The sequence below is a fragment of the Megascapheus bottae genome, chromosome 29 (genome assembly GCF_031878675.1).
Source record: "Megascapheus bottae isolate mThoBot1 chromosome 29, mThoBot2.hap1, whole genome shotgun sequence".
Taxonomy (NCBI): Eukaryota; Metazoa; Chordata; class Mammalia; order Rodentia; family Geomyidae; genus Megascapheus; species Megascapheus bottae.
The window spans coordinates 15,202,859-15,225,106 of NC_143537.1; the positions used below are offsets into that span (position 1 = coordinate 15,202,859).

General features: G+C 40.7%; 1 protein-coding gene across 9 annotated transcripts in view; it reads right to left on the reverse strand.

The window, feature by feature from the left end:
- Aff4 (ALF transcription elongation factor 4) overlaps positions 1–22,248 on the reverse strand; it is a 71,621-nt gene that overhangs the window by 40,123 nt on the left and 9,250 nt on the right. For 3 of the 9 annotated variants that reach the window (XM_090320773.1, XM_090320770.1, XM_090320764.1), the window contains exons 1-5: positions 13,043–13,241; positions 9,639–9,730; positions 8,956–9,082; positions 5,030–5,812; positions 2,664–2,711 (exon numbers count right to left, since the gene is read on the reverse strand). In XM_090320773.1, coding sequence (XP_090176899.1) covers positions 2,664–2,711; positions 5,030–5,812; positions 8,956–9,078 — 954 coding nt within the window. In that variant the 5' untranslated portion in view covers positions 9,079–9,082; positions 9,639–9,730; positions 13,043–13,241. Of the gene's footprint in view, positions 1–2,663; positions 2,712–5,029; positions 5,813–8,955; positions 9,083–9,638; positions 9,731–12,471; positions 12,532–13,042; positions 13,242–22,248 lie in introns of those variants that run through there. The other 6 variants (XM_090320767.1, XM_090320768.1, XM_090320765.1 and 3 more) reach the window with 4 other exon arrangements.

Genomic DNA, 22,248 nt, shown 5'->3' on the forward strand with positions numbered 1-22,248 from the left:
CATGTTCTTTACTCAATGCTCTTACTATTCTTACGTCTAGCTCTAGAAGGTCAGCTCAAAGGATGTAACTATAGTCATTACCTTCACTTTATCTCCAGTGCTTGACATATAACAGGGTGCTGAATTAGCATGTTTTTCATTGATATATTAAAAATTCCCATAAATACGCATCTGTTTCAAATTAAACTTTTCATCACGGGGGTTTTTGAACTACAAATTGTTTTAAAGTTAAAAAAAAAAGAGAGAGAGAAAAAAAATGAAGATGCCAGGCATTGGTGGCTCCCGTCTGAAATCCTAGCTACTCACGAGGCTGAGATCTTGAGGATTTAAGCCAGCCTGGGTAGCAATGTCTGCAAGACTCTTATCTCCGATTAACCACCAGAAAACCCAAACTGGCACTTAGCTCAAAGTGGCAGAGTGCTAGACTTGAGCAAAAGACTTCAGGGACAGTGCCTAGGCCCAGAGTTCAAGCTGTATGACTGACCAAAAAAAAAAAAAAAAAAGGAGGAATAGATCTGCAGTTCCTGGTACACCACAGAGAGGGAAAGAGAAAGGGAAAAGAAACTAATATACTTGGGTTTTGGTTATTAGCATTCTGTATCTGAAATGTTACAGTACTCTTAACTGACAATTTATTACCAAGTGACTCAGTATCTAAAACATTCAAGGCCTTATGTCAAGGCCTGTATTTATAAAATATGGAATACACAGTAAGATCAAAGAGATAATTAAACACAAGAATATCTTCTAGGTGCTAAAATTTCATGCCTTAGTGAGGATTCAGGAGAACTCCTTAGACTTCATATACATGACACCTAAAATTTTCAGGTTGTGGATTCAAAGAGTTATTAATATGTCTAATATGGGGGAAAGGATTTTATAAGGTGTCTAAGGAAACCAATCTAGAAGAAGAAATGAAACAACCAGAAGAAACATTCCAAGGAAACTTAATTAAGTAAAAGAACATAACGTGTGTATGGTTTAATGAAATTGGTCCATCGGTAGGAAGAAAGATTAGGACTGGCAAGTGTTAAATTTGGATGTCATTCTTTCTTAGAATAGTGGTCCTAGGGTGCCACTAAAAAATACTAAGAAAAAAAAAGTTTTGAAGACAGGTATGTAAGAATCTGAAAACAATGTAGAAAACAAATGAGCCAAGAGAATCTGCAGACAGAAAAAAGTGAAAACTCTTATAAGTACTGAAGCTCAAGGTGGCAGAAATGGAAAGAAAAGAATGGGAATTTCAAAGTCCACACCTAGTTTGGTGATGCTATAGAACATGAGAATTCTATACTTATACTCATGAGGAATGACACTGCTAATAGAAAAACCGATTTCAATATGGCTTTAGACATGTTGAATCACAAGCAGCAGAGAGAAATTAAAATAAAAGCCCAGGCAAAAAGCAATTAAGATACATAAATCAAGACCCAAAAGAGACCAAGGCAACAGAGAAATACTGAATAGCCGTCTAACAAATAAAGCCAAAGATGGTAGAAAACGTAGACCAAAGCGCAGAAAGAAAATGGGAGAGGCGGACAGAAGGCACCCATATTTAAGAAAAGCTACAAGGATTACAAACAAGCAGAAAGACCGGAAAAGCAGCTGGGACATAAAAACAATGGAGCATATCAACAGTCAAACCTACTTCAATTTATTTCCAGCAGGAAAAATTTAACAGCCAGCAGTTAAAAAAAAAAAATGGGGGGGGGCCCAACTTAAATGCCTAGATGAAGAAAAAGATAATGATCTTAGAGAAACAAGTTCAACAAAATGGTGGAGGTAAAAGAAGATTTTAATGAGCTAAAAAATGGAAAAATAAAAGATGAAAGCATTTAAAGCATGTAGGTCACAAAGGAATCCACGGTGAAATACAAGTACAGACAAAAAAAATTCAGGAGCTCACAAAAAAACAGTGCCTGATACTTTTATCCTAATAGAAGTCACTGCACTATTAGACTTCGTATTTTTCCAACAGGAGAATAGCCTTTTGTCATGTGCAGATTTTTAAATGCATCTAATGAAGACTCCAAATGCAAGTACTCAAATTATTGTACAATTTGACCATAATGTACAAATTATGAAGCAGGCTAATTTTGGCATAATTTGACTAGTAACTGTTGAGCTTGTTCAGTACTTCAGATTATTAAATGGCTAAGTCTGAGGAAGTGCAGCTATATTTGATTTCTTCCTCTTTTCAAAGTAAACTGTCAAGACTAGAATTTGTTTTATTTAAAAACAAAGCCAAATCTCCAAAGGCAAATATATAAACCATGGGACTTGGAAGCCAAGAAAAACAGTCAATTATTGTATATAATACACACATAATGCACTGCTTTAGATCCTTTGTGATGTACATGTGTAAGAAGAGTAATTTTTTTCAGAATGCCAAACTATATTTACTGTTTACAGTAGTAAAGGACAACAAATAATATACCAATTGGTGAATAAACAGACAACGAACAAGCCACCTGAGCCTCTCAGCAAAACAAATGAAACAAACATTTCCGGCAAGATCTCAAGCAAGCAAAAGATGGTGGGTCATTGCCAGGTGACTATAAAAGGCAGAGAATGGCCATGAAGCAGCAATGGATCCAAGAAGGGTAATTATGATGCTAGAGCATCATAAATAAAAACACTGACATTATTCTTTTAACACTTACTTTAAGAATTTCATCCACACAGCTCACATCACCAGAAGCTGATGATGCCTTAAGAAAGAGGGAGGGGAGAAAGCCCACATTAGATCTGAAGTAACTTATTAGATTTTTAGTATTTACTATGTAGTATTAAAAAACATAACTAGAAAGATCATAAAATTTAAAGAAGTACTACTAATGATAACCCTACTCTAAATCAGAACACTATTTAGAATATTAGGACTGGTTTCCCTAAACATTTTTTTTGGCCAGCCCTGGGGCTTGACCTTAGGGACTCGGCCCTGTCCCTGAGTTCTTTTGCTTAAGGCTAGCATTCTACCACTTGAGCCACAGTGTTACTTCTGGCTTTTTCTGTTTATGAGGTACTGAGGAATTAAACCCAGGGCTTCATGTATGCAAGGCAAGCTCTTTACTACTAAGCCACACTCCCAGCCCATACATTTTTAAGTACTGAAAAATCTTAATCACCAAATTACAAGGCTCAGAAAATATTTTCATTTTTTCTTCCTTTTTACTTTCTTTTTCTTTCTTTCTTTTTACATTTCCTATGCCTAAATTTAATATTACAATACAATTTTCAGGTGAGCAGCTTACCAAAAAATTCACAAGTTTAATCTAATACAAAATCTATCAAGATATTGAGTTATCATTTTACATGAATAAGCAGGGTGATATGAGTCTTACTGAAAAGATGACCGATTCTGAACACAACAGACATTTTACACAGTCTTTCTTAAATCACAGAAGGTAAAGTGGCTATTTTAAGGCACAAATAGGAATCAGAAAGCTCAAGTCTCACCCTTAAGATGGTACTGTTTAAAGAAAGAACAAATTACCATTATTATTCTCTGGGGAGTAATTAGATGATAAACATAACAGAGTTTCCTAAAGCCACAGGAAGGATACTTAAATGTTCTTAAAACAGTAGTTTAAATATCCTTAAGGTCTCTCTCCTATCACTTGAGCTATAAGCTATGATTTTTGGCTATTGTTATTACATTTTTATTATTTTTATTGCACAAACTACATCAGAAGATAAAATTTTGTGTATCAATAAAATGTCACGATAAAAATCCATAATTCTGCTAACTTAAAAGAGTTTTTCAGGACTGGGAATGTGGCTTAGTGGTAGAGCGCTTGCCTAGAATGCATGAAGTCCTAGATTCGATTCCTCAGTACCATATAATGAGAAAAAGCTGGCGGGGCTCAGTGGCTTACACCTGTAATCCTAGCTACTCAAAAGGCTGAGATCTGAGGATCAGCTGTTCAAAGCCAGCCCCGGCACTAAAGTCCATGAGATTCTTTTTTTTTTTTTTTTTTTTGCCAGTCCTGGGCTTGAGCTCAGGGCCTGAGCACTGTCCTTGGACTTTCTCAAGGCTAGAGCTCTACCACTTGAGCCTCAGCACCACTTCTGGCTTTTATCTATGTATGTGGTACCGAGGAATCGAACCCGGGTCTTCATGCATGCTAGGCAAGCACTTTAACCACTAGGCCAAACTCCCGGCCCGTCCATGAGATTCTTATCTCCAATTAACCACTAGAAACCTGGAAGTGGTGCCTTGGCTCAAGGCATAGGGCCGTGGGTAGCCTTGAGCTAAAGAGCTTAAGGACAAAACGCCCAGGCAAGATTTCAAGCCTCATGACTTGAATTAAAACAAAAAAAAAAGAGAGAGGGCGCTGTGGCTCAAGTGGTAGGGCTAGGATAGGCTTGAGCAAAAGAAGCTTAGGATAGTGCCCAGGTCCTGAGTTTAAGTCTTAGGACTGGCAAAAAAGAAAAGAAAGATTATTCACAAATTACTTCATAATAAGTGTTCATTTCTTTGGCTATTTTAAATGCTATGTTTTACATGTACTTTCACAACTGTCCTAATCTTTGATGTGTAATCAGAGAAAAAGCACAAAAGCACCCAAACTATACAATGTTACCATCTTCAAAGACTCAGAAGTCCCACCGTTTACCACCATGACCCACAACTCATCTCTTATTCATGAATGTTACGATAAGAACAGAGGTGTTGTCTTTTTAAACAAAAGAAAATAAGGTATATTATACTATAAAATCAAGAGCAGAAAACCCAAGATATTGGCGGACTACACTTTTATCTTTTATCTGTAATAAGGTTTGTCTTTGAATATTTGAAAGCCATCAATAACTTATTTTCCGTTTTCTCAAGAGGGGAAGCTTACAATTCTATGGATCCAGTCGGGAGTCAACTCGGGTTTCCTTTAAACTTTAATTTTTTGTCTACCTTTAAACTTTGTACTCCTTACTATTATGGGCAAAAGGCGGCTGCAAGTTTACTCAGAAATTTCATGGCTAATTATTTCACATAGCCATGATGTTAAAAAGGTCTAAATGTGTGACTTACATCCAGAGGTTGAGAAGGTATTTTCAGCTTGGTGAGATGTGCTTTGCTGCTGGACTTCAGCTCAGTCATGCTGTTGCCGTGGGATTGGCTGCTGTAGTGCTCAGAAGACAGCTTGGGTTCCATGGACTCTTGTCCATCCATGGGACGAACATAAGCAGTGGGTTTCTGTAACATTGAACTGGACTTTGACATCAAAGACGGTGGGAAAGACTGATTCGAGTGCTGTCCACTTGAGAAGGGTACACGGGAAGGAGAATCCCAATTGGCATCAGGGTCCCGAGGAGACTTGGAACGCTGATGTTCCTTGCTATGATGATCATTCCCGTGAGACCTGGAATGACTAGAGCTTAATGAAGAAACTGCCTGGGTTTTCCCAGGGCTTGAAGATCGTGATTTGGAGTGTTCTGATCCATGCTGGCCTTTCTTCCTACTACTGCTATATGAGTCACGGTCATGCCTCTGGCCACTACTGTTAGTGCTGCTGCTACCACCTGCACTAGTACGCTGGCTGCTGTGTCCACTCTGTAAGCCTGAAGACCGTTTCTGAGACTGAGAAGTGCTGGGTGCAGGTCCTACTGGAGTCCATTTACTACTCTGATGAGAACCTCCATGTCTCTGTTCAAAGAAATTTGGGTTTGATTTCTCATCTCCTGCTGGTGGTACTGTAGGCTTGGGAATTGCAACAAGCTTTGGTATAGATCTGTCTCCTATGAAATCCTTCATTTCATCGTAGTTTCCAAGCATACTCTGAATACGACTTGATAATTTATCTTCTTTGCTAGTCTACAAAAAATGTAAGATAAAATTATGTTAGCATAATCAGAAATAAAATATACTTCTAAAACTGATTTCCTAACTTTGAATTGAAAAAGATGCTTCCAAAGGGAAGCTTCACCTCACATCTTGAAGTTAACATTTAGAAACAAACTCCAGACGTGTGTCTGGGTGCTTGTATGTTTTTGTTATTGTTACTGTTGTTAATGGCTCTGGGACTGAACCTACAGCCTTTCTCACATGCTAGGTGAATGCTCTACCAATAAGCCATACTGCCAGCTCTCAAACATATGATTTTCACAATGAAATAAAATTCATTTAGGTATCTAAAAACAACCCTGTAAATGAAAATACTCTCTAGGGCACTGGAAAATACATAAAATGGATTCTAGGAGGAAAAAACATGGAGTAAAAATTTTGGTCCTGTTTTCTGCTTGTTTGCTTTTAAACCAGTAAACAGCAGGAAAATGGGGCTTTGAGAAACAAGAAAAGAATCTGCTCATACACAATTAAATTCCAGGACAGCAGATTAGTCAACAGTCACATTTTAGAAACTATTCAAAATATTTCACAATTGGGCTGGAAGTTTGGCCTAGTGGTTAAAGTGCTTGCCTAGCATGCACGAAGACCCGGGTTCAATTCCTTGGTACCACATATATAGAAAAAGCCAGAAGTGGTGCTGAGGCTCAAATGGTAGAGTTCTAGCCTTGAGAAAGTCCAAGGACAGTGCTCAGGCCCTGAGCTCAAGCCCAGGACTGGCAAAAAAAAAAAAAATATATATATATATATATATTTCACAACCTGTAAGTCAATGTTAACAGTTAGGAACAGAAAGAAAAATTCCGTGAAACCAAGCAATATATAATCATCGTGTTTCTGTGATTTATGAGTTAAGAATAAGATGCTACCAGGAATGGGAGTGTAGGCCAGTACATGTAAATTCTAGGTCTTGGGAATCATGAAGATTAGGATATTAGAATTTGAGAGCAGCCTTAGCTACATAGCAAGTTCAAGGCTAGCTTGAGTTACAAGTGAGATCTTAACTCAACAACATAAAAAAGCCGGGACTGGTGATTCACACCTGTAATCCTAGCTACTCAAAAAGTAGTGCTGTGACTCAAAAGTGGTAGAGTGCTAACCTTGAGTGAAAAAGCTCACGTACAGAGCACAAAACCTGAGTTCAAGTCCCATGACTGACAAAAAAGAAAAAGGTGGGGGGAGAAGAAAAGAATTAAGAAGAAACTACCCTATTTATTTTAGGATTGACAAATATAATGCCTTTTGGTTAATTGAAAATCTGTTTGATCCTTGGAGCTGGGAGGCTGGCCTAGTGGTAGAGTGCTTCCCTAGCATGCATGAAGACTGGGGTTCGATTCCTCAGAACCACATACATAGAAAAACCCAGAAGTGTTACTGTGGGTTCGATTCCTCAGAACCACATACATAGAAAAAAGCAGAAGTGTTACTGTGGCTCAAATGGTAGAGTAGACCTCTAGCCTTGAGAAAGCCCAAGGACAGTGCTCAGGTCTTGAGCTTTTGATCCTATTAGACAAGACAGGCAACATACAGTCTACTTACTTATAGATAACAATAGGATTAGAAAACAAATCCAATTCATGACAGTGTAACTGCAAAATAAAAATTCTGGAGAAAATTTGACATTTTTCAATATGCCTGACAATATGCTAATATAACTATTGACAGTTAAGGGCTAGGAATTTGACCTAGTGGTAGAGTGCTTGCTTAGCATGCACAAAGACTGGGGTTCGATTCCTGGGTACCATATACATAGAAAAAAAGCTGAAAGTGGTGCTGTGGCTCAAGTGGTAGAGCTCTAGCCTTGAAAAAGCCTAAGGACAGTGCTCAAGCCCTGAGTTCAAAGCCCCAGGACTGGCAAAAATAAATAAATAACTATTGACAGTTAAGGATTGAATACATTAGGAAAACAAGAGAATTTAGTCCTATGATAATCAAAAAAACCCACATTGGGGCCGGGAGTTTGGCCTAGTGGTTAAAGTGCTTGCCTAGCATGCATGAAGACCCGGGTTCGATTCCTCGGTACCACATACATAGAAAAAAGCTGGAAGTGGTGCTGAGGCTCTAGTGGTAGAGTTCTAGCCTTGAGAAAGTCCAAGGACAGTGCTCAGGCCCTGAGCTCAAGCCCCCTGGCAAAAAAAAAAAAAAAACACATATACTGATAACACATTTATGTAAACACTTAATAGTCAACTAAACTAAGCAAATTAAGTACAATAGCAAGTAGGGAGAAACAAAATGATTTATGAAAATCATCTGGGAACCGAGGGAGGGAGCAGGGGGGGCGCGGGGAGGTCATGGGGCTTGAACTTGGCCTGGACATTGTCCCTGAGCTCTTCAGCTCAAGTTTAAGAGTCAGGAGTTGGTGACTCCCACCTGTAATCCTAGCTACTTAGGAGGCTGAGAGCCATGGTTCATAGCCAGCCAGGGCAGGAAAGTCCATGAGACACTTATCTCCAATGAACTGCCAGTCCTATGACTGGGGAGGTGGGGGGGGAATCAAATTGTTAATAAATTCTTAAATAAAGAAAAAAAAAAAAGAAAATGGGAAGTGGGGCTTGGTTCAAGGGTAGGGTGGTAGCCTTGAGCTGAATCGCTCAGGGACAATGCCCAGGCCCAAGGGTAGGATGGTAGCCTTGAGCTAAAGAGCTCAGGGACTGTACCCAGGCCAAGTCAAGCCCCATGACCCCAAAATCAAACAAACAAACAAACCAACTTTTTTTTTTTTGCTAGTCCTGGGGCTTTAACTCTGAGCCTGGTAACTATTCCTACGTTCTTCAGATCAAAACGATCATTCTACCATGTGAGCCACAGCAACACTTCCGATTTTCTGGTGGTTAATTGGAGGTAAGAATTTCATGAACTTTCAAACTTTTGCACCTGGGCTGGCTTTGAACCGTAATCCTCAGATCTGAGCCTCCTGAGCAGCTAGTATTACAGGTGTGAGACACTGGCACCTGGTGATTTCTAGCGTTTTCTATGTCTATGGCACTGAGGAATTGAGCACAGGTCTTTGCGTATGCTAGGCAAGCACTGTATACTATGGCTCTAGTTTAAAACATTTTAAAAGTAAGAGTCACACAGATGGGGAAAAAAACTTTCAAAGGATAACTTACAACTTTGTATGGCTCAGCAAATAGAGGAGAACTGGGTGGAAAGGCGTCTTCACTCTGCTGAATTTCCTGATTCCGCCTTTCCCGTTCTTTCATGCGCAGCACATTCCGATCTTCACGGTTCATGTTGCTATAAGAACCACCACAATTATTACATAAAATAAAAAAAATTAAATTCTCTGTACATATTTCATCAGCTGAATACTCAACTGGAGATTCTATTTTTGCTTCCAAATAATATCAGGCATAGGTACTATAGTTGAGGTTTTGCAATAGGTTTGTCAACTATTATTATAGCCAGGGCTGGGAGAACACTATTCCAGAATATTAGAACTCACTCTCCTATCTATAAACAACATTCTTAAAAAAAAAAAAAAATGTGGTGCTAAACCCAGCTGAAATGAACCCAGATTCTCACACATAATAAATAAGGCCAAGAGCTCAACCACTGAGCATATTTCTAGCCCAAACTTACCAATTTTTAAATGTTTTGCTAGTTAAGTCAGTGAAAACTTGTATATTCAGAAGGAAGATACTAGCTGAGCTCCAATCATCAATATTTCCTATAAGCTTTCCATGGCATTCACTTCAAAACTCTAACTACTCTTTGCCTTTAGAGATACATGACCCAATCCAACCTACCACCCACTTTCCCAGAGCCAGCTCTTTCTCTACTTTGCATCTACCTTATCTTGATTTCTTTTTGTCCCAAACACAGCTCCTTTGGTGTCCATCCTTATGGCAGTTTGACCTCAGCTTTGCTGTTGCTCTAGATTCCCTAAAAAACGACATTCTGCTCTAAATATATTAATATTACAATTAACACCCCAGTATGTGGCAAAACTAAAGCCTTGAGTGACAGAATCTAAAATTAGCATTGGTTAATAATTGTAATTGAAAACTGTTTTGCAATATGTAATCACTCAGTCTCAATGAAGAAATTTTTTTAATTGTATTACAAAAAAAAAAGTCTTGGGCTGGGTGTGGTGGCTCACACCTGTAATGCTAGCTGCTCAGGAGGCTGAGATCTGAGGATCAAGGTAAAAAAGCCAGCCCAGGCACAAACGGACCTGAGACTCTTTATCTCTAACCTCTAGAAAATGGAAGTGGGGCTTGGCTCAAGGATAGGGTGGTAGCCTTGAGCTGAAGAGCTCACGGACAAAGCCCAGGCAGAGTTCAAGCCCATGACCCACAAAAAAAGTGTCTTGGCTAAAAATGGGAATGTAATTTCCACTATCACCATAGTATGCTTTTCACTAGAACAAACCAAGGGATATAGCTTATTTATAGTAACAAGGATTTAGGTTGCAGAGACAAAGATGGAAAAAGTGTCAAACTCTGAGATAAGAGATTACCACAGCCTTTGACAAATCTTTTTTCTGAATAAAGTTTAAACCATCTTTCTTGATTTTCTTCTAAAGGGTAGGTAAGGTGTTTCATTAGCATAGGTAGCATATCAGTCTCATAAAACGGTAGCTTGGATATGGTAGGACATTCCTATGATCCCAGCACAGGAGAGGGTAAGGCAGGAAGATTTCCAGCCTGGGCTACAGAGTAAATACCAAGTAGCATGGATAACATAAAATCCTGTCTTAAAATGAAATCCATGGGGTTGGAGGCATGGCTCAGGTTGTACAGCATCAGGAAGAGAGAAAAATGTCAGATTAAGAGTTCAAGTCTCACTGGGCACGTTGGCTCTGGCCAGGTTATTAAGGAGACTGAGATCTGAGGATCAAGGTTCAAAGCCAGCCCAGGCACAAAAAGACCTGAGACTCTTATCTCCACTACAAAACAAGAGTGGGGCTTGGCTTAAGGGACAGTGCCTAGGTCCAGGGGTAGGGAGGTAGCCTTGAGCTGTGGAGTTCAGGGACAATGCCTAGGCCCATCAGTAGTGCAGCAGCCTTGAGCTGATGAACTCAGGGACAGTGCCCAGGCCGAGTTAAAGCCCACCAAAATAAACAAACAAAAAACCCAAAAGAGTTCAGTTTTCTGGGGCTGGGAGCATGGACTAGTGGTAGAGTGCTTGCCTAGCATGCATGAAACCTGGTTCTATTCCTCAGTACCACATGCACAGAAAAAAGTAATGCTGTGGCTTAAGTGGTAGAGCTCTAGCCTTGAGAAAAACTCAAGGACAATGCTCAGCCCTGAGTCTAAGCCTCAGGACTGGCAAAAAAAAAAAAAAAAAAGAGTTCAAGTCTCAGTCTAAAACAAAAAAAAATTTTTTAATTAAAAAATAAACAAAATCCAAAGAGGGAAAAATCAAATTATACCGGTGAAGTATTCCTAGTTTATAACTTTAAACAAAATCAGAAAGGGAAGTCAATCAAGACTAAGAAAAACAATAATTATAAAATTAGAATGGATAGCAAAACCAATATACTCTTGAGGGCTTTCTTCTGTGGCTAGACTAGAGAAACAAACATCTGAAAATAAAACTTGGTGGTTTGCAAAATTTAGTATCATGCAAATAAAGCAATTTAATGTGGAGAGAGAAGGAAGCAAAGAGGAAGGAAGGGGGAGAAGAAGGGAAGGAGAGGGCAAGGGAAGGTAGCGAAGGGCTTAAAATACGTATTCAGAACTTTAACTTGCATAATATTCTAGTAAGTGTAAATAAGAATATAACTTGTTGGGGGCCGGGAGTTTGGCCTAGTGGTAGAGTACTTGCCTAGCATGCACAAATACCCAGGTTTGATTCCTCAGTACCACATATGTAGAAAAATGCCAGAAGTGGTGCTGTGTCTCAAGTGATAGAGCTCTAGCCTTGAGAAAGCCCATGGATACTACTCAGGCCCTGAGTTCAAGCCCAAGGACTGGCAAATAAAAAAGAAGAATATAACTTGTTGGGTGTTACATAATGTACTATGGGATTCCTGCTTCCTCTCACTAGCACCAGAGAATTACAAGAAAAGTATTTGAATCTTTCTTTAATGAATATCATAAAGTATCTATGCTTTATGTGGAGAATGAAACCAAATAACAACCTCCAGTATGTTTGGACCAACTAGTAAATTTTTATTATTCACATCAAATTTCAGTTAGGTCTCCTGAATTATGGTGCCACCAAAATACAAAGTTAAGCAGAGTCAAGCCAGGCATCTGTTGTTCACACCTGTAATCCTAACTACTCAGAAGGCTGAGATCTGAGGATCACAGTTGGAATCTAGCCTGAGCAGGAAAGTTTGTAAGACTTCCAATATATAAAAAAAAAAAAGGGGGCAGCTCAAAGTGGCTCAAGTGGTAAAGTGCTAGCCTTGAGTAAAAAGCTCAAGGACAGCACCAGGTCCTAAGTGCAAGTCCAAGGAGGGTGGGGGGAAAGCATTAAGCAGAGTCTAAGGACATGTTAACTGTCAAGTTTTCCAAATTTCCTCCATTCAAAGCCTGAAAGATCATATAGCAGGTGTAGTAGATAGCATGTGTAAGGTCCTCGGTTCTAACCCCATGATCAAACACACTAAACCACACACACACACACACACACACACACACACACACAAAGCAAAGCTGGGCACAGTGGCTCACATTTTAATCCTAGCTCTTCAGGAGGCTGAGATCTGAGGATCAAGGTTCAGTCAGCCCAGACACAAAAGGACCTGAGACTCTTATTTCCAATTAACCTGTAGAAAATGGGAAGTGGGGGGGCATGGCTCAGGGGTAGGATAGCCTTAGAGCTGAAGAGCTCAGGGACAGCGCCCAGGGTGAGTTCAAGCCCCGTGAACAAAAAATAAAAAATAAAAAAGGAAACAACAACAAGGAAAAACTGAAAGAAAAAACCTTTAGAATATAATTTAATACCATCTATTTTAACAGCAGTAAAATAATCATTCAAGAAATATTTGAAGTCTGGGCCAGGAGTTTGGCCTAGTGGTAAAGTGCGTGCCTAGCATGCACAAAGACCCAGGTTCGATTCCTCAGTACCACATACAAAGAAAAAGCTGGAAGTGGTGCTGTGGCTTAAGTAGCAGAACTCTAGCCTTGAGAAAAGCCCAAGGACAGTGCTCTGGCCCTGAGTTCAAGCCCCAGGACTGGCCAAAGAAAAAAAGAAAAGAGAAAAAGAAAAGAAATATTTGAAGTCAGGCATGATGGCTCTCACCTTTAATCCTAATGATTTAAGAGCCGGAGATTAGAATGATCAGGATGTAGACCAGTCTGGGCAAGAAAGTTCTTGAAAAACATCTCAGCCAATAAAAAGCTGGGTGTGGTGGCACTTGCCTCCCATGCCAGCTACTTGGGAAGCATAAATAGAAGCATCATGGTCCAGGCCAGTCTGGGCAAAAAGTGAGACCCAAATGAAAAAAATGGAGAATGGGCTGGGGTGTGACTATAGTAACACGGTGCTTGCCTAGCAACCACTAGGCCCTGAGTTCCAAACTCAATAGTAATCCCAGTTGGAGACAGAGGCAGGAGAACTGCCTGAGCCTAAGTCAGGGCCAGCCTGTTCAACAGAGTAAGACCCTATCTCAAAGGAAAGAAAGGGGAGGAAGAGCCGTGAGAAAGTGAAGGAAAATACTTACGTATTTATTGTAAAAAAACAGATATAAGGGCTGGGTATGTGGCTTAGTAGTAGAGTGCTTGCCTAGCATGCATGAAACCCTGAGTTAAGAGTCTTTAGTACCATATAAACAGAAAAAACCAGAAGTGGTGTTGTGGCTCAAGAATATTTGCCTTGAGCAAAAAAGAAGTTCAAGGACAGTGCTCAGGCTCTGAGTTCAAGCCCCAAGACTGGCAAACAAAAAGAAAAGAAAAAAAGATAAGATCCCTAGAACAAAATTCCCTCTATGACTTAATGCAAAGAAACTATTTTCTTGGGGCCGGGAGTTTGGCCTAGTGGTTAAAGTGCTTGCCTAGCATGCATGAAGACCCGGGTTCGATTCCTCGGTACCACATACATAGAAAAAAGCCAGAAATGGTGCTGAGGCTCAAGTGTTAGAGCTCTAGCCTTGAGAAAGTCCAAGGACAGTGCTCAGGCCCTGAGCTCAAGCCCAGGACTGGCAAAAAAAAAAAAAAACAAACAAAAAAAAAACTATTTTCTTAACAGTGAACAACATCCAACCAAATATTTCTTTTTTAACAGTGCTGCCAGGAACTAATGGATTGTTTATAATAATTTACTACATTCAATAGCAACTCCTAACTCTTCTTTTTCTGATCTAACTTATTTTTGTGTCTAACTTATTTTAGATATTTCATCTTCCCCTTATACCTCACTATCTCTGCCTAAAGTTTTCCTCAAAACTCAAAATTCTAAGGGCCAGGAGTTTAGCGTACCGATAGAGTGGTTGCCTAACATGCATGAAGCCCTGGGTTCGATTCCTTGGTATCACATACACAGAAAAAAAAACAAAAAAACAGAAATGGTCCTGTGGCTCACGTGATAGAGCTCTAGCCTTGAGAAAACTCAAGGACAGTGCTCAGGCCCTGAGCCCATGTCCAAGACTGGCAAAAACAAAAACAAAAAAACTCAAAATTGTAGTAATCTGAGTTCCACTAACATTAAATAATTTAAACAGGAACCAATCTAAAGCATACAACTTTGCTGTACAGGCAAAACTTTTATAGCTCAGGAACCTAGTAACGATTGAAATGAAAAATAACTGAGTTAAAATTAGAAAAATGTGGGGCTAGGAATGTGGCTTAGTGGTAGAGTGCTTGCCTAGCATGAATGAAGCCCTGGGTTTGATTCTGCAGTACCACATATACAGAAAAGGCCTCAAGTGGTAGAATGCCAATCGAGCTATAAAGCTAAGGAACAGTGCCCAGGCCCTGAGTGCCTTTGCCTAAAAAACAACAAGCTGGGTGTAGTGGCTTTTGCCTGTAATTCTAGCTACTCAAGAAACTGAGATCTAAGGGTCAAGGTTCAAAGCTAGCCCCAGCACAAAAGGACCCAAAAGGACTGGAGACTCTTATCTCCAACTAACCTCTAGAAAATGGGAAAAGGGTAAGGCAGTAGCCTTCAGCTGAGGAGCTCAGGGACAACGCCCAGGTCCAGGGGTAGGGTGGTAGCCTTGAGCTGAAGAGCTGGGGGGGGGGGGGGTTAGCGCCTAAGCCAGTTCAAGCCCCATGACCCCACAAAAAAAAAAAAAAGATGTAAACTCATCATCTTTAAGTCTTTATATGTAAAACTAAACTAAAAATTAAATACAAAGTAAAATTTAAAATAACAATGTAACAGTTCACGTTGCTAGGAAAAAATTAGACCAATAATGTCAAGCATGGACATAAGTAGTCCTGAGTCTGGTTTAATAGTTTTAAGTATATTTCTGTATGTTGGCTTCAATAATGCAGGATAACATTCTTTTGATTTTTCCTAATTAAAAATATATAAACTAAAGGCCAGGCTAGTGGTAGGGTGCTTGCCAAGCATGCACAAAGACCAGGGTTCAATTCCTTGGTACCACATATATGTAGAAAAAGCGGAAGTGGTACTGTGGCTCAAGTGGCAGAATGGTAACCTTGAGAAAGCCCAAAGGACAGTGCTCAGGCCCTGAGAACTGGCAAAAAAAAAAAAAATTACACACACACACACACACACACACCCCAGCAGGGCACAGTGGTTCTCGTCTATAATCCCAGCTACTCAGGAGGCTGAGATCTGAGATCACAGTTCAAAGCCTGCCTGGCACTAAAGACTGTTGAGACTCTTTTCTCCAATTAATCACTAGAAAAGGGAAAGTGGGGCTGTGGCTCTAGGGGTAGGGCGGTAGACTTGAGCTGAAGACCCAGGGTTCACGCCCCATGACCCACAAATTATAAAACACACACACATGTTGGGGACCGAGGATGGGGTCATTGACCTTGTACCTGCACAATTGAGTACACAAGGAAGTAAGCTGTTATGATTTGGGGCTGTGTCAATCGCTTCTCATTTAACCTATTTGAGACTTGATCACCTCTCATTTAACCTATTTGAGACTTGACTGTTTTGTACAAAGGTAACCCCAGGCAGTGTCCCGGTTTTAAGAAAGGTATTTAAGGTTGGAACTTGAAATAAATGGTGTTCCAGTCTTAAGTTCTCGTCTTAGTCCTCCTGACCCCATCTTTTCTTTTCCCAGTCTTCACCCCCAAGGTCAGGAATCCCATTTGGCTGCTGCCTGGCTCTGACACACACACACACACCAGGACAAGGAATGTGGCTTGATGATAGCACACACACACACACACCACACACACACCACACACACACACACCAGGACAAGGAATGTGGCTTGATGATAGCACACACACACACACACACCACACACACACCACACACACACACCACACACACACCACACACACACACACACACACACACACACACACACACACACACACACACACACACACACACACACACACACACACACACACACACACACACACACACACACACACCAGGACAAGGAATGTGGCTTGAAGATAGAGTGCTTGACAAGCAAGCATGAAGCCCTGAGTTTGATTCCTCAGTACCACATAAACAGAGAAAGCTAGAAGTGGCCCTGTGGCTTAAGTGATAAGAGTGTTAGCTGTAAGCAAAAGAAGTTTCAGAACAGTACCCAGGCTCTGAGATCATGTCCCAGGATTAGCTAAAAAAAAAAAAAAGTTTAGACATATAGTTAGACATAGTGATGGACATCTGTGATCCCAGCATTTGGGAGACTGTGAGTCTTCATTCAACAGATCTGGCCTGGATCTCAGGTTCCAGGCCAACCTGGGTTACACTAACTAGGTAGAACTTCTTTCAAACACAAACAAAGCAAAAACTATTAAAAACAAAAACATTTCTACCTTATATCCTAGACAAAATCAGGTAGCAGGTTGCAGTCAGTCTATTGGCCATAGTTCGTTCACTGACTCTTGGACTAAGGCAGTATAGAACTGTCTTCTCTTAAACACTTTCCCTCATATCCCGTCCATGTCAATCTTAGTGACAGACCAATGGCAAATCCAGTGGACAAACTGAAAATCTTCAGAGTACCAAAGAACTCACTCCATTTGCAAAGATGGGAGTCAACAAAGAAATGTTCAGCTTCAATCACTTATCTCATACTGTGTTTTTCCAACAAGATGTGGCACCAAATTAAGAATGATGTTTTGGAACCGAGATCATGGCCTAGTGGTAGAGTGTTTACCTAGCATGCATGAAGCTCTGGGTTCTATATCTTGGTATTACATAAACAGATAAAGCAGGAAGTGGTGCTGTGGCTCAAGTGGTAGAGAACTAGCCTAGAGAAAACTCAAGGGTAGTGCTCAGTCCTTTACAGGAAGTGGCGCTGTGGCTCTAGGGGTAGGGTGGTAGCCTTGAGCTGAAGAGCTCAGGGACAATGCCCAGGCCCAGAGTTCAAGCCCCATGACAAAAAATAAATAAAATAAGAAATTTTTAAAAATCTCATTTTTAGGTCGGGTGTGGTGCCTCATGCCTATAGTCCTTACCACTAAGGAGGCTGAGATCTGAGGGTCAAGGTTCAAAGCAGCCGGGCAGAGACTCTTAAACTCCAATTATCCTAGAGAAAACACGAAGCGGGACTTGGCTCAAGGGTAGGAGGGTAACCTTGAGCTGAAGAGCTCAGGGACAGTGCCCAAGCTGAGTTTTGTGACCCCATGACCCACAAAACAAAAAACAAACAAAAAAAAGAAATGTCCTTTACTTCTTCCTTAAGAACTGTATAAAGGATATTACAATGTATCACCCTAACCAAAGTAGACATATAAAGCACACATACAAACCTCATGAGTTTTCCTGGGAAAGTAGAACTAAGAATTAGGTCAGTCTCTCCATGAACGATAGAAGATTTAAAATTCAGCTGAGAGAATAAAGACCTGTTCCTGACAAAGTTTTGTTTTTATTTCTTTACTTTTTGTGCAGATCCTGGGGCTTGAGCCTTATACCATGTCAAGCTTTTTTGCCCAAGGGTAGAACTCTATCATTTGAGTCACAGCTCTACTTCCGGCTTTTGGATGGTTGTCTCATGGACACTTCCTGCCTATGCTGGTTTTCAACTGCAAGCCTCAGATCTCAACCTCCTGAGTAGCTACGATTTCAGTTAAGCACCACCCGTGCCCAGACTCAACAAAATAAGGCCCTGGTTACAGCCATTCCTGAGTTCTAGCAGTCCTATAGCTCTTCAGCTTTCTCAGCATTCACAGGATGCTCAACATGCTACCAATACATTTCTCTTTCCAGTGACATTTCAATCATCACTAAGATTAAGTGTCTAATTAACAATCTAAAGGAGCTACTTGGTTTGACCAAATTCTAGTGATTATAAATCACTTGAAAGGGGTAGGTTGTTGGGCAGGGAGTGTGGCCTGGTGGTAGACTGCTTGCTTAGCATGCACAAAGCCCTGGGTTCCATTCCTTGGTACCACATACACACAAAAAGTCAGAAGTGGCACTGTGGCTCAAGTGATAGAGCGCTTGCCTTGAGCAAAAAGTGTCCAAGGACAGTGTCCAGGCCCTGAGTTCAAGCCCCAGGACTGGCACATACACACACACACACAAAATAATTCTTTTAGAGGTAGAAAACAAGAAAGGAGCCAGGCACGGTTGCTCATGCCTATAATCCTAGCTACTCAGCAGGCTGAGATCTGAGGATCAAGGTTCAAAGTCAGCCTTGGCACAAAAGGACCTGAGACTCTTATCTCCAGTTAACCTCCAGAAAATGGCAAGTGGAGCTTCGCTCCAGGGTAGGGCAGTAGCCTTGAGCTGAAGAGCTCAGAAACCAGGCTGAGTTCAAGCTCCACGACAAAGGAAGGAAGGAAGGAAGGAAGGAAGGAAGGAAGGAAGGAAGGAAGGAAGGAAGGAAGGAAGGAAGGAAGGAAGGGAGGAAGAGAGAAAGAGAGAGAAAGAGGGAGGGAGGGAAGGAGGGAGGGAGGGAGGGAAAGGAAGGAGAGAGGGAGGGAAAGAAAAGGCCATTTAAATAGGAAAGATGATTATTGATTTCTGGATATTGAAGTCAAACTGGTTTCCCATGACAACTTATTCTTACCAGATTTTTGTTTTGTTTTGTTCTTTTTTTTTCCCCTAGAAAATAATGTATGATGTTTTTCCATCCACCCCAGAAAATAATTTTTTTTTAATGATTTAAAAAACAGGCCAAGTACTGGTTTCTCAGCTTATCTACTCAGGAAACTGAGATCTGAGGATCTTGATTTGAAGGCAGTCCAGGCAGCAGTATCTCCAATTAGCATGGCTCAAGTGATACAGTGCTAGTCTTGCGTGAAAAAGCCAAGGGAGGGGCTGGGAGTATGGCTTAGTGGTAGAGTGCTTGTCTAGCATGACTAAAGCCCTGGGATCGATTCCTCAGCACCATATAAATAGAAAAAGCCAGAAATGGCACTATGGCTTCAATTGGTAGAATGCTAGCCTTGAGCAAAAAGAAGCTCAAGCCACAGGATGACAGAGAGAGAGAGAGAGAGAGAATGCGCAGGCATGGGAAGAAGGGAAAAAGCCAATAGAAAGTGTGAATCTGGGGGCCGGGAGTTTGGCCTAGTGGTTAAAGTGCTTGCCTAGCATGCATGAAGACCCGGGTTCGATTCCTCGGTACCACATATAGAAAAAAAGCCAGAAGTGTGCTGAGGCTCAAGTGGTAGAGCTCTAGCCTTGAGAAAGTCCTCAGGCCCTGAGCTCAAGCCCAGGGCTGGTAAAAAAAAAAAAAAAAAAGAAAGTGTGAATCTGAATTCAAACCCAGTACCAAAGCTGGGAGCTGGTGGCTCACCCTGTAATCCTAGCTACTCAGGAAGTTGAGATCTGAGGATCTGGTGGCCTGGGCAGGAAACTCTATGCGACTCGTATTGCCAATAAAATTAAGCTGGAAATGGTGCTATGGCTCAAGTGGTACAGCATTAAGCCTGACAAAAAGCATTTCAAGGACAGTGCCCAGGCCTACATTTCAAGCCTCAGGATCAGCAACACCCACTCCCCCCTCCTCAGCAAAAAACAAACAAACAAAAAATCAGTACCAGCACACAAATAGATACAAATATAAATGCATAAAGCAGCACCCACTATTAACCCATGGCTCCCTAACTACTATGATTCATTAGACATACCAACATTGCACTGATTCCAGATTTTTAAATAAAGTATAATATAATGATGCAGAAAGAATATTAAATGTCTTTTTCCCTCTTCAGAAACAGAATAGGTAATTTCAATATTAAAATCTCATGGAGCCACGCACTGGTGACTTATGCCTGAAATCCTAGCTACCTAGAAGGCTGAGATCTGAGGATCACAGTTCTATGCCAGTCTGGGCAGAAAAGTCAATGTGTGTCTTACCTCTAATAAAGTACTCAGAAAAAGCCAGAAGTGGCACTGTGGCTCAAGTGGTAGTGCACTAGCCTTGAGCAAACAAAGCTCAGGGACAGAGCTCAGGGACAGTGCCCAGGCTTTGAGTTCAAGCCCCAAGACTGGCAAAACAAAACAAAAAAGGAATGCTTATTACTAGAATGTTTACTATTAATGTTTATATATATATATATATGTGTGTGTGTGTGTGTGTGTGTGTGAATATATATAATATTACTTCAAATAACCACAATGGTTATAAAGTAAAAAAGTGGGGTATTTGCTTAAGCAAGGGAAAAAGTGGCAAGGTAACAGGACAGGACAGCTTTAAGAAGTCTTTAGTCATTTTATTTCATAATAATGAAGATTGGCAAACACCCTCCCAGCAACCATATAAAACTGTCCCAACTCACAGAGGAAATGCAAAATAAAATGGATAAAGTAAGGGCTGGGGAGAGCTGGGCAATCTTTTTTATAGAAAAAAAAAAATTTGCCAGTCCTGGGGCTTGAACTCAGGAGGCCCAGGCACTGTTCTTGTGCTTTCTCAAGGCTAGTGCTCTACCACTTGAGCCAAAGCACCACTTCCAGTTTTTTCTGTGTATGTGGTACTGAGGAATTCGAACCCAGGGTTTTGTGCGTGCTAAGAAAGCACTCTACCACTAAGACACACTTCCAGCCTATCTTTATAAGTTAGTAGGAAAGCTTTTATATACCTAAGTAAATTTTTAGAATATACAATGCACTTTCATATTTAGCTGTGCCTTCAATACTTAACATCTCTTTAATTTTATGAAAAATACAATAATAAAAAGAGTAGGGTTGGGGCCGGGAGTTTGGCCTAGTGGTAGAGTGCTTGCCTAGCATGCACAAAGACCCGGGTTCGATTCCTCGGTACAACATACATAGCAAAAAGCCAGAAGTGGTGCTGTGGCTCAAGTGGTAGAGCCCTAGCCTTGAGAAAATCCAGGGACAGTGCTCAGGCCCTGAGCCCAAGCCCAGGACTGGCAAAAAAAAAAAATGGGCCAGTAGTTTGGCCTAGTGGTAGAGTGCTTGTCTAGCATGCACAAAGACCCTGGTTTGATTCCTTGGTACCACATACATAGAAAAAAGCCAGAAGTGGTGCTGTGGCTCAAGTGGTAGAGCTCTGGCCTTGAGAAAGTCCAAGGACAGTGCTTATACACTGAGCTCAAGCCCAGGACTGGCCAAAAAAAAAAAAAAAAGAGTAGGGTTTGAATATTTTGGTCTCCATTCTAACTCAGTAGATGGCCACAAAAGAGGAAATACCTGTTTTCTTTGTACACATAAAACCAATACATTTACCCTACCTCCTCAAAAAAGAAAGATACACAACTTTCCGAAGGCTTCATCTTGTTTCACCTTCTGAACTTGATATTCATTTCCTCACTGGACACTGGCTTGCTTCTGCCTGTAATCCTATTCACTCAGAAGGCTGAGATCTGAGGATCAATTTTCAAAGCCAGGCTGGATAGGAAAGTCCAAGACTCTTATCTCCAAATGATTCCTCTCCCTCCAAAAAAAAAAAAAAAAAAAAAAAAAGACAGGTAATGGAGCCTGTGGCTCAAGTGGCAGAGCACTGGCCTAGAGCAAAAAGGTCAGTGACAGCTCTCAGGCCTTGAGTTTAAACCCCAGGACCCCGCACAACAACAACAACCTATATGTATCACTTGCTCATTCAGCTTTCTTTGGATTACCTCTTCTGTAAAACCTCAGATTGGATAACTTGATATAACAACAAATTCAAGTTCAAAATAGTATCCCATTCAAAACCAACCTGTTAATCTGAGGATAAAAAAGAACATAATACTCTACAGGCAGTACAACACGCCTATGAGAAAATTACAATACACAAATACACTATATTGAACTTACAAAAAGCATACAGTAACTTGAGAGCACAAGAGAATGTGATGAATAGAAAGTGAATTGTAATGAAAAGATTCTATCTTTAGGAATTCTTAATTCCACAGTGTCACTAAAGCACTGTAGAGCCATCTTTACACCCCAAAGCT